General features: G+C 41.4%; 1 protein-coding gene across 1 annotated transcript in view; it reads right to left on the minus strand.

Annotated features, from left to right (window-relative positions):
- ANO4 (anoctamin 4) overlaps nt 1-11717 on the minus strand; it is a 339157-nt gene extending 327440 nt beyond the window's left edge. Inside the window, exon 1 of the mRNA XM_082254744.1 lies at nt 11169-11717. Within this exon, the coding sequence (XP_082110870.1) occupies nt 11169-11397 (229 nt within the window). The 5' untranslated portion in view covers nt 11398-11717. The remainder of the gene's footprint in view (nt 1-11168) is intronic.
- Nucleotides 11718-12936: the final 1219 nt, after the last annotated feature.

Raw genomic sequence — 12936 nt, forward strand, 5'->3', positions numbered from 1 at the left:
TGAGTTGCGGCCTGTGCTACAGGGAGAGTATTTCATCGTGATCAGGTGTGGGAGCATGCACTGCCAGCCACTACTGGTCATACAGCAGCAGCCTGGAGGTCGCTCTCATTACATCCACGCCAGATCCAGCTGGGTGGTAACGCTTGGCGACGCGGGGTAGAGCGCTGTCTTTTGAGCTTGATTCTGCAGAGAGATTGTATATAATGCGATAACATTAATGCCTATACTGCGATTAATATGAAATTATATTATATTTTTATACTTATTTGTTGGTTGTGGATTAGCTCATTATATATAATAATTGTATGTCTGTTATTTGATTGTACCATTAAATCTATTTTTTCTACCATGTAATAAAAGTATTAATATGTTTACTTTGTGTGTTGCCTCATCTAAAGTCCCATGACCCATGTATTTTCTACTGTATTGTATGTTCTTGAAGTGTTCTGGTTGCTTGTTCTTTAGTTGAGTTTGCCCCCAGTTAATCAACTGTGTCTTACCTACTGTAGGTCACAAACTATTATTGCTGAGTATATTGCCATGAATCTGCCAGTAAACAAATTTAACTGGTTCACATTTCATATGTGTGTGTGTGTGTGCTAGGGATAGACCAATATGTTTTTTTCAGGGCCGATACCGATATTTTGGTCACAACGTATTGGTATCGGCCGATATGGGCCGATAATTTGTACATTTAAAGTTTTGAAAAATAAAGACAATTTTTGACACAAATCTGTTACCGAACATCTTAATTTTTGTTTAATGCTTAATGGCTGGCTTGCTGGCACCCTGTGATGGGTGGATGGCTGCCTGGCACCCTGTGGTGGGTGGCTGGCTGGCTGGCACCCTGTGGTGGATAGCTGGCTGGCTGGCTGGCTGGCACCCTGTGGTGGGTGGCTGGCTTGCTGGCACCCTGTGGTGGATGGCTGGCTGGCACCCTGTGGTGGGTTGCTGGCTGGCTGGAACCCTGTGGTGGATGGCTGGCTGGCTGGAACCCTGTGGTGGGTGGCTGGCTGGCTGGCACCCTGTGGTGGGTGGCTGGCTGGCACCCTGTGGTGGGTGGCTGGCTGGCAGAGGGGCTGTGGATGGCTGGCTGGTACAGTGCCTGTGGCTAGCTGGCACCCTGTCTGTGGGTGGCTGTCCGTCTGGCACCCTGTGGTGGGTGGCTGGCTGGCTGGCACCCTGTGGTGGGTGGGTGGCTGGCACAGGGGCTGTGGGTGGCTGGCTGGTACAGGGCCTGTGGGTGGCTGGCTGGCTGGTACAGTGCCTGTGGCTGGCAGGTACAGGGCCTGTGGGTGGCTGGCTGGTAAATCACCTGTGGGTGGCTGACTGGCTCGCTGGTACAGTGCCTGTGGCTGGCTGGCTGTTACAGAGCCTGTGGATGTGGGTGGCTGGCTGGCACCGGGCTGCTGTGGGTGGCTTTATGGCTGTGATACACTCCCACGAGACTAGTCCCGACTCCAGACGAGGCTGTCCAAGGTGAGGGAGGCGGCCTAAAAAGGCAGAATGATGTCACAAAAATATCGCCAATATCGGCCAGTTCCCGGGGCCGATACCGATATATCAGGGAAAGTGCATATCGGCCATCGATATATCGGCTTTGCCGATAATCGGTCTATCCCTAGTGTGTACCTTTGAATTATTTTGCCTATAGCAGAAATGTCAGAACCCAGAATGTTAGAGGTGTTGGAGGACTTGCAAGGTCAAGGCAACCATTGGGGTACAGTATCTTAAAGTGGCCCTCACGGGTATAGTGTTACGTGCAGAAGCCAGACCACATAAGTAAATTACATGAAAGGTAAATTTGGACTGCTACTCCTGGTATAGGTGGATATGTGATTGGACCAAAACAGTTTTTAGGCTCAATTCACAAAGCTGTGACACAAGGTTAAGTATCTTTATTTTAGCCCAGTGACTGTAATTTTCCAATCTCATTTGGTTCCTCTGAAAATAACTACTATTTACTATAGTTCTTTTTTTCATAGTTGTCAATAGTTGACACTGTTTACCAGCAGCTGCCAAAAACTGAAATATCAGTTCTGGTTAAAGGAGTTTGGTAAACAATAGTTAGTTGTTGCTTGTCTGAGTCAAATCATCTCCGTTAGCACTGGAGAAGCTGCTAACATAATGTACTTATTATACACAGATTAACGTGTTTTGTAAAGGCTGTAGCCAGCTGCATGATGCCATCCTGTTCCAACCACATATCAAATGATTCCACTACTTTCAGTCATGGTATTATTCACTTTCCTTCCATTGTGACTACATCCATACAATATTAATGCTGTCTGCACTCTTCAAAATATATATAAAATATAAAAGCTCTTTCAGCTCAAAGAGGCCTAACTGTCCCTAAATGTGACAAATTAAAAATTTATACTGCAGCACATCACCACTAAGCCTCCATTAGCTAGTTAAGCTTTCTATAAGGAAATGGCATTTAGAAGCGTCCCAAATGATCCAATTACTTGCTTATCTGTAACTGTATCCAGCCCGCCCAAGCTGTAGACAATTCCTCATTAATCTTTCTTCCCGGCCCAGGAGGACACAGCTGATCTAGTAGAATCTAACAACAGCAACAAATAAATATGAACATCATAAGGTCAGGGAAAGGCTGACATATTCCTCGGCGTTTTGTCAGCAAGTTTGATTCAAACTTGGCAGTAACACTTCATGAGTCTAAATTGCTCAGCATTAAATATAGCACGTCAATATAATAAAGGTAGACATAGGGTTGAGTTCATCAATATTAGAACGTTCATCCTACTCCATCTGTGCAAGTATAGCGTACAATATAATGGGCAATTTGGGGGATTCTATATGTCTTTATATATAGCAAGTTTCTCAGTTTACTTCACAGTACAGTTTTCAAAGGTAGTAATGGAGCCCAGGAGAGAGATTAGCTTGACTTATATACAAATATTCTAAATTGACACAAATAAAAATGATGGTTTCTTTTTACACTAAAGTGTAAGAAAACGGTTTGAAAACAGTAAGAAAACAGCTTGTGCAAAGTGCAGCATCTTACATGATATTATGTTCTAAATCAGTGGTCTCCAAACTGCGGCCCAGGGGCCAGATGTGGCCCTTTGCTTGCTTTTATCTAGCTCCTAAAGGCACTATTCCATCCACTGTCACAAATAGTAGGACACCATTACATCCACTGACACCAATAATGGGGCACCATTACTCCCACTGCCACCAGTGGTGAGGCACTATTCCTCGCATAGACAACAATGATGGGCTACTATTTCTCCTACTGACACCAACAATGGGGCACTACTATTCCCACAGATACCAGCAAAAGGTCACTATTCCTCCCACCAAAACCAATGATGGGGCTTTGTTTATTGTCACTGAAGTCTGGGCATTTTCAACTCCCACTGGCAACAGTCACCAACCCTCCCCCCCCCCCCATTAAAGTCTAGAGGACAGTCAACTGGCCCTTTGTTTAGAAAGAACAGAAGTGAGGTGGCGTGTGTGAGGCATGAGAGTGTCTCAGTCCTGATATGTATGCATACAAAGAAGAAGAATGCTCAAGGGACATTGTGAGACACGAACCACAAGGTAAAAAATATACAAAATGTATTGAAAATTTACACTTTTTGATACATCCAATTAAAAATAATTCTGGTAGACATAGGTGCATAGATATATGCATGGGTTTCCATAGTTACATAAATAAATGTATGACTGACAATCCAAGGTGTAAATGTATACATGAAACATTTCTCTACATGTTTCGCTAGACAATGCACGCTTCCTCAGGAGATACGTATATAAACGCCTGAAATTAGAGACAAGGTTGTTAGGAATCAGAGCAGAAAAGAAGGATAAGGAAGGAAAAGGGGAAGGAGGAGAAGAGGGGGACAAAAATGGAGCAGAGGGGGGGAAATTCCAAACCAGGTTAAACAGTCAAGTAGATTCATGATTCCCATAAGTCTCCACATTGAAAATGAAGATAAGGGAAAAAAAGAAAAAAATCCCCAAACGGTCCATATAGTTGGGAACCATGAATCTACATGACTGTTTACCCTGGTTTGGAAGTTCGTTAGGACTTACCAAAAATTGTAAGTTTTGGTCTTCCCTTTCCCTTTTTTGCATGCTTCCTCCCCCACCCTCCATTTTTTCCCCCACCCCCCTACGTTTTTGTCCCCCTCTCCTTCTCCCTCCCCTTTTCCTTCCTTATCCTTATCTTCTGCTCGAATTCCTAACAATCTTGTCTCTAATAACAGGCATTTATATATGTATCTCCTGAGTAAGCGAGCATTGTCTCATGAAACACGTAGAGAAATGTATCATGTATGCATTTACACCTTAGATTGTCTGTCATACCTTGATTTATGTAACTATGGAAACCCATGAATTTTATGTATGTACCTATGTCTACCAGAACTATTTTTAATTGTATGTATCAAAAGTGTTTAAATATTGAATAATTGTTGTATATTTTATACCTTGTGGTTTGTGTTTCACAAAGTCCCTTGGGCATTCCTCTTCTTTGCCTTTGTTTAGAAAGTTTGGAGACCCCCTGTTCTAAATGATGCCCACTGTCTTAACCTTTATACTACCATATTAAAGTGGAACTCTAGGCAAACAGATAAACAAAGATATACAAGCCATACCTTACAAAAGAACTGCATTTCTGTCCATCCAGTTCTGACATTAACTCAGCCCTGCCATATAGTCTCCAGCAGGTCAAGAGACCTCATTTTACTCTGCTGCTGTTGTAGAACTAAAGGAAAAACAGTGGTATTGACCATTTAAACTATATTTATGTTAGTGTTTTATAACTCTCTGCACTTCCAGTTTTGACCCACATGCTCATCCATATTTTTGTAGCTAAAACCAAATGTCACATTTACATAATAATTATCCATTCTTAATAAAGTAACCCTTTTACCACTGGGCACCTGTAAAAACTGGATTTTCCATCTTGAATTGTCATAATAGTACAGTCTTACACAGGGATTCCATGATTTTGTTATTTACATGGTCTTCACACTGAAGGCAGACCCTCCTGTTCCTCTGGTGTTTTCTATTATACAAAAATTGGATCCTCACTTCCTGAAGATGCCAATCATGGTGAAATATATGTCGGAGCTGGGATTCGTCATTTCTGAATCCCATGTGACTTCCTATCTGGGCTAGTGGTGAGAATGAGGCGTGGCTGGCACGCCAGCACTGGAGGAGCATTTGTTATCTGTACACACCAGTGCCGGTTATAGGAACATTTCCATGTGAGTGAAAAACTACTATTATATCTTACCATCAAATAAACATACTACAGTTTGGAATCTTTTAATTATGTCTCCTGTGGAGTCATTTTCTCTGTCCTTATCTTGCACTAATGGAGCAAACGAGTGGAGAGGTTGCAGCTGAGGAATTCCTATTGGATATCATAAGCAATTTTTCACCTTCCTGTAAAAAAGGGGTCAAACACCTCTGGTGAGTTTGCACCTACTACTTGAGCACTAGCGGTGAAGATCAAAAAGGATATCTCCATATTGAAGCACCTATTTAGTGTTGGGATTGTCACATTGGACTTTTTTTTTAAAAATTGCATTTATTAAAAAAATCACAGGGTACTCACTCTTTACATGTGCTTGCAGCGCACCAAAACCAACACAAGCGTTTACAATCCAAAGATACATCATTTTTGGGACAATCCAGTATAAACAGCAGCCTCACAAACAGACCTAGCCTCCTGCTCCACGTTGGCTCCTAGGTGTCGCCACCGTCCTGGCACTCCCCCTACGCGTATCGACACAGGTTCACGTGTCTTCCTCAGGAGGAATTTTAATTGCATTTTCTTAATAAATGCAATTTTAAAAAGTGTAAAAAGCACTATTGGCTTTTCTTATCTTTCAATCAATATATTGTGATACTACAATTCGTAAATGAGTGGAGCCTAGAAGGTGGTTGGGGAAGTTGGATATAGCCAACAGTGGGCTAAAAAGCTGGTTTGGATCACGCTTAATCGCGGTGATCACATTACCCCAGGTGAGAATATTCCTGGTGGGGGGGAGCACATCGAGGTGGCACACTATTGTTTTTTTTGCACTGAGAAGGAATTGCATGGCGGATCAAGCACTGTGTGTTTTTCTTGATTTTTTTGATTTTTTTTCTTTATATTTTCATTGCAAGCAATCATTTGCATGGACTCTTTCATTGTTATATGATGATTGCACAGTTATGTTGAACAATATTTCACTATATGTTGGACAATTGTTCACTATATTTATGCACTTTTTAATATTATTTTGATATTGTTATATTCTAAATGTATAGTCATTTAGCATTCACATAGCATTTAATGCGTATTGATGAAGTTAAAAGCTGATTGGTTACTATGTACAGCTGCACCAGATTCCGTGTGCGCCCGTTTTTGTAAATCCCCCCCAGTGTGTCATCACTGAGTTCAGCCAGCAGACATGTCGGCTTAGGCAGAAACATTTCAACCTGACAATAGATTGACATTTTAAGAATTCAAGTGAATAGCAGCACACACTGCTATACAGGAGAGGTAAGACTGCACTACTACAACATTTTGTTTCCAAACCCCATTTTTGATTGGTTCCCGTATACTCAACAGGTTCACTATAGAGCTTAAATCCAGGCAGATATCAAAGGCACACATGTATTCAGCAGTGCCCTCTTAAGAGCATTATAGGCCCCCGGGCAATGCAGTCCACTGGGCCCCGCCTACACAATCACCCACGAGAATAAAAATGAAAATTATCGATAAGGCGATATTTATTGGTACAGCAGTGCCAGGCTAACGACAGCTTCCAAGTTGGGCGGCTGAGTCCGGTGAACACACACACGGACGGGAGGCAGACTCGACTATCCTGTGTGTGCCTATTCCCGTGGAGGCAGACCGGCATTCGTGCAGTTGTGGGCTCCCCTTCCACTGCCCAAGTGGCCTGACAACAGTGCAAGGCCAACATGTGCTTGCCACCTGCTAAGTTCGGCGGCGGGATGCACACGGGAATCAGGAGTAATGCTTGGCTGGAGCTGCGGCGCTGGGCAGGTGGGGCCCCCCAGGCAAGTGGGGCCCCCGGGCAACTGCCCGGCGTGCCCATTCGGTAAGAAGGCCCTGGTATTCAGTTCTGTGTTCATTAATCCATCATTAATTAAATGCAAAAAGTGTACCTAAATTTGACTTTGTATTAGCCTCCTGCAGTGTACTTCACAGCAGAGCTCAGGGAGTGGAGGAAAAGCAGCACACTCAGGAGCCAAATGGGTGTGCCACAGTGCAAGGAGAATGCAGAGTGATTGCTAGATAAGCTCATAGGCTTATTGCTTCTCCATTTAAAATATGTGCTCCTTGGGGCAGAGATACTTCTAGTTTTTATTAGTACACCAATCAAAAGTCTGTAGAGAAAGAGCAGGTGAACTTTAGAGATTCTTGTGACCCAGTGCCCCCTCCAGTCATGCTGATGGAATTACTTGCAAATGTGAGGATGTGTTTATACAAGGATAAAAGAACAAAATCACTTAAAGCGGAGTTCCACCCAAAAGTGGAACTTCTGCTCATTTGCTTCCTGCCCCTCTCCAGTGCCACGTTTGGCACCTTTCACGGGGGAGGGGGGAACAGGTACCTGTTTTTGACAGGTACCCTTCCTATTTTCCGGGAGACATCACTGCGGCGCCGTTCACCGGAAGCTCCATCCTTCTTCTCCTTCCCCTGCCGCCGAGCCTATGAGCATAAGCAGACTTCCATTCATGCTGACCCTTTTCCCACTTACAGGTGACAGGAGAAACTGGGTTCTCTGAAGTTGTCGATTATTGCATGAATATTCCAAGGGCCCTGTCATCTAACTTATCTGTGCCTCCGCTGGCTGTTCTGAAGTCTAAATAAATGCATAATTCGCTGGGAAAGAATCATTGAACTTGCTGCAGAGATTCATTTGATAATAATTATCATCATCATTACTATATGACAACATTGGGGCAATCAATTGGGGCCTAAGGCTTGATGTACACTTAATTTACTACTGACCCGGCTGCTTGTAAAACCAAAACGCTGCAAAATCATGCCACGATTTTGTCACGGTTTGTGGCCGGCGGTCAAACCATACCTATTCTGAACATGATTCTTTTGTGTTCAGGGGAGGGAGGTTGAAGCTCCCCTAACTGCAGCGGCTCCTAAATGCTGCTAAAAGCCTATGTGTACATTGACACAAAGGCTTCAATTTAGTTGAGTTTAGGAGCTTTGGCAAAAAAAACAAAAATGCCAAACGCTCCTAAACTCAAGTTTAGGAGCTGCTAGTGCACATGAAGCAATGACTAACTGGAAACCATACACTATCTGCAGTCTATAATCATGTCACATAACCCCAATGCAATTATTTTTCAGAATCCATGCCATTTTTTTTTTTTTTTTTTAGGCTGCAAGTGATATCATTTAACTAATTTTTTCACTAATGGTAAGAAAGAATTACTTTTTATCCAAAATATTATGTTAATTGGTAATGTGCCTTAATGATTAAAATGATATGGTATATGATATAATATGAAACGTTCACTTCACATTGAATTGAGCATAACATATTTCATAAACGACTTAGTCCTGGGTTCACACATATGCGATGCAGGCACCCTGCAAATCCACTGTGGGTTCCCGCATCGCAATCAACTCTCAGGCAGTTCACACTGCCATATGCGAATCCCTGGAGGTGTCAATACAAAGTTAACGACACCCCCAGATCAATTTGCATATCGCAGCGTGATCTGTCAGTTCGGGCATGAATCAGATTGCATAGGTGTGAACACCCCTGTGATCTGATTCTGGTGCGGACCCAAAAAAGGGTCCTGTGCGAGTTGTGTCCGAATGCAATGCAAATTCAGCCATGCAATCTTGATGGCTGAAATCGCAACGCACAGACATCGCATGTGATTTGCAGAGCAGTGTGCTCCGAATCCCATGCGATGTCTTCATTGCATATATGTGAATCGGCACTTATACCAGTTATTGCAGAAATCCCATACAAGTACATTTTGAACAATTATAGGCGGCATTGTTCTTGTCACACTCTTACCTATACTATATTCAAGATCCAACTATATTCAAGACCATTTAGGAACCTAATCACTGAAAATGTAATTTAATTATTGCACCCTGAAGATTCAGTACCATGACACTTGTTTAAATAGATTACCATGCACTTATTCTGAACACAGATTATTAAACTATTTATTTAGGAAACAAGCAGTGAACAAATGTACCAACAAGCCCCAAATACGCAATTCACAGGATCAGATCCAAGTCAAAATTTAAAATATGTAAGAAACATGTGCTAAGCAATGTCTATAAATTATATTCTACCAACCAACTTAATAAAAAGGGAAACTACCATATATAATTTATTGTGAGAGTCTAAAAAATCTAAAATCTGAAGCATTTTTCTGTAAATGATAAATAAACAGGGTTGATTTACTAAAGGCAAATAAATTTAGCTGTTTGCAAGTGCAGTTGTTCCACAGCTTAGTAAATGAGGGGAAGCTATGCTGACTTCCAACATCCAATCATGTGCAAGCAAAACTGCTGTTTTTTTATTTTCCTTGCATGTGATTGGGTATTCTTTTTCAAAGTGAAACTTCACATCGTTTTCTAAACTCTGGAGCAACTGTACTTGCAAAGTGCACAGTCCATTTGCCTTTAGTAAATCAACCCCAATGTCCAAAATTCTTTAGATCTCACAATAGATCCCAGATCTTAACATCTATCCTTGAAGTTTCACAACTCTTACTGCAGCAGTGGGAGTCTCACTCCTCCAGCTGTATGATTTTATTTAAAAAAGAAAACCCAGGATACTCCTCATTATGGGGTTCATTTACCCAAAGGATAAGAGGCTGTTTACTTTGCAAAATTATTATTATTATTATTATTTTTTTTTTTAATCTGTGTTAACTTTAAATACTAAATCATGAGCCAGGGTAATGCAAAGAAAAAAAAAGAAAAGGAAAAACAGGATTATTCAAAGTGGAAGCTGCTTCATCTTCATTAAGCTCAGTGTTCACTTTGCAAATTTTAGTAAAAAACACAAAAGTGAACCTGTGTTCACTCTCAATACTGAATCATGGGTGAGGGTAATAAGAACAGGATCTGGATTTTTGCAATAACATAATTGAGCATTCAAAGCAGAAGCTCATTAAGCTAAGTGTTCATGCTGTAAAGGGAATTTTAGTAAAATAAAAAAAAGGCAAACCATTGTTCACATTGAATACTGAATCATGGATGAGGGTAATAAAAAAAACTGGATTTTTGAGGGCACATGACTGAGTATTCAAAGTGCACGCAGCATCACATTTACTTTGCAAAGTGCTTTGGTAAACCAAACCCAGCTGACTTCAGGGCTAGAAAGCCCTAGGAAATAATAAAAAATAAAAAATACTTATGTGATTCAATAATCTCCTTGAAATTGCAAAATCCGAGCAACATTTAATCTACTCCGTATACGCTAGAACCAACTTCCGTATGTTCCATACTGTTTTTCTAATAAGGTATTTGGTATAAGAAGTTGCAAAATCAGTTTTCGATGGAGTAGTCACTAAAGAAGCATTAGAGACTGTTTTAAAGTAAAGTACAAAATCTATTAAAAAAATTAAACTAAATTCACTGTTCCTGTGTTTTGGCGCCATTATGTTATATAGAACAGATTACAAAATGTAGAAACTGAATGGTGAGCAGGGTTAATAATCTTTTAGATTGTAAGCTCTAATGAGCAGGGCCCTCTGATTTCTTTTGTATTGAATTGTATCGTAACTGTACTGTTTGCCCTAACATTGTAAAGCGCTGCGCAAACTGTTGGCCCAATATAAATCCTGTATTATAATAATAATAATAAAAAAACCTATATAATTACATGTATCTTCAATACCATAGGCTCCATTCACAAAGCTTTAACTCAAAAATAAGAACTTTGTTTTAGCCATGAGTCCTTAATGTTCAAATCTCATTGGACTTTTCTTTAAAAAAGAACAATCCTTATCCTGGAGTGTTAGCTTTAGTAAATGAGCCAAATACTCAGAATGAATAGCTGGCATCCCTTAGCACGCTGCTAAAAACTAGCTATGTCAGGAATGACCTAAAAAATAAATCCTGTTCGGAGGAAATAAAAGGAGTCAGAGAATGAAACAAGCTTCCAGTAAGGGAGGGTTACCATATCCAGACAGGGGGGACCCCCTGCTCCTGCTGTAGGTCCTGGCTGGGCTGGCTGGCATTGACACGGCTGTCTCCGGACGGGAAGAGCTGCAATGGATATCCCCGGCATCGCTTAGCGGATTCTTTGTATCCAGAGACTTGTAGTGCCTAAGCTCCAGTCCTCCTCCAGCAAACTCGTGCAGAGGGCTGCATTTAGAAGTCAGCTTTCTCTTGTGAGAGCAATGCATGCTTGATACATGCTGCCTGACTTGCTGGAAGTCTCCTACAATAGATTCCTTACGGCTATTAGCTTCTTCAAAAGGCAGCCCTGATGGGGCTCAAATGTGTCCTTCACAGACCCTATTTCAAAAAGGAAAATCCTCTATGCTGGGTCAGGTTTCCTTCTTCATGGCAGAATGGAGTTTTAGTGTTTCCCCATCATATATGACGTGCACACTCAGAAGCCCCCTTTACATCACACACAAGAGATGAAGAAGGTTCTCCCATATAGAAAATCCTAGGAGCTGCTCTGGAGTCCTGCTGCTGAGCAATAGAGAGCATCACATCCGTTCCGAGTCTAGCTAGTGCACAAAGTCCTGAGTGGGAAGTACAGTGATGGGTGGTGTTTATTTCACGTGGCTAAGGTGTTTTCACCGAGGGAAAGCTTAACTTCCAAACCATGCAACTCTCAAATGAGACTGTTTTAGCCCTTCCGATTACCTTGATTTGAGGCTTACAGGGATGCTGTCACTAAGAATAGAGTATTTGGAAGTACTGCAGTATACTAATTATGTTTATACTGTAAGTTTCTGGATTAGAGATACGATGCAAAAAAAAAAAAAAAAAATGAATTCTGGCACGTTATTTTAAATCATTATCTTAAGTGTTCAGGGACAGAGCAGTTTTGAGTTCTCCTGCATTAAGAGGAAACGTGTGCTTTGCTACCGCGGGGCCAAAAAAAAAGAAAAAAAAGTCAGATTTAAAGAAACTTTGTTGCTAAGAAAAAAACAGACCATAATAATCCTAATGCTGGCCATACACGCACAGAATTTCGGCCGAAAATGGACGTTTTAGGAAAGATTGTTCGAAAATCGTGCCGTTAGTGAACACAAATTTACCGACGATTTTGATCGTGTGCCCGGCTAATGTCGATGGATCCATAGCGAAAACTTTTATCGAAACAAAAGTTTATATGTGTATGGTAAAATTGAACTGGAAATAATATTCTGACTCGTATTGCGCATGTCTTTGAAATATCAGTTATGATCATTAGGATCATGAGAACAATTATGTAAAAGAGTTTTTTCTGTCAGTTAGTGGCCAATTCGCTTTCGACCGAAGAATAATTGTTCAGTCTGCAAACGGCCAAAATTCTGTGCGTGTATGGCCAGCATTAGACTATTAAACTCTTAGTGATTTTTAGTTGAGCACAACAATATAAATATAAGTAAATATTTGCTAAAACTCTTACCCCAGTATTCACAGTTTTCAACTTTCAATGATGCTCTCCCAGTTCTTCTTCCCAAAACCTCCAGTAAAGCGTTAACAGTGGACAGTGCAGTATCTAGCCAGTCTATTAGCTTGAAGAAGGGAGGAGCAGAAGATTCCCTCGATATCTGGGGCTATGGGGCTGTGTGTTTCTATTGATACACACGGTGTAGGGAGACAGAACTCAAGTCCCTGCATGCAAGGATGAATCTATAGGACACTGCAAGAGAAATGAGGACAGGAAACCCTGAGGCAGTACAGTAGTCATAGCACCAGCCTTAACTAAAACAAAGGAAAGG

Source organism: Pelophylax lessonae, assembly GCF_965119305.1.
Source record: "Pelophylax lessonae genome assembly, chromosome: 4".
Lineage (NCBI taxonomy): Eukaryota > Metazoa > Chordata > Amphibia > Anura > Ranidae > Pelophylax > Pelophylax lessonae.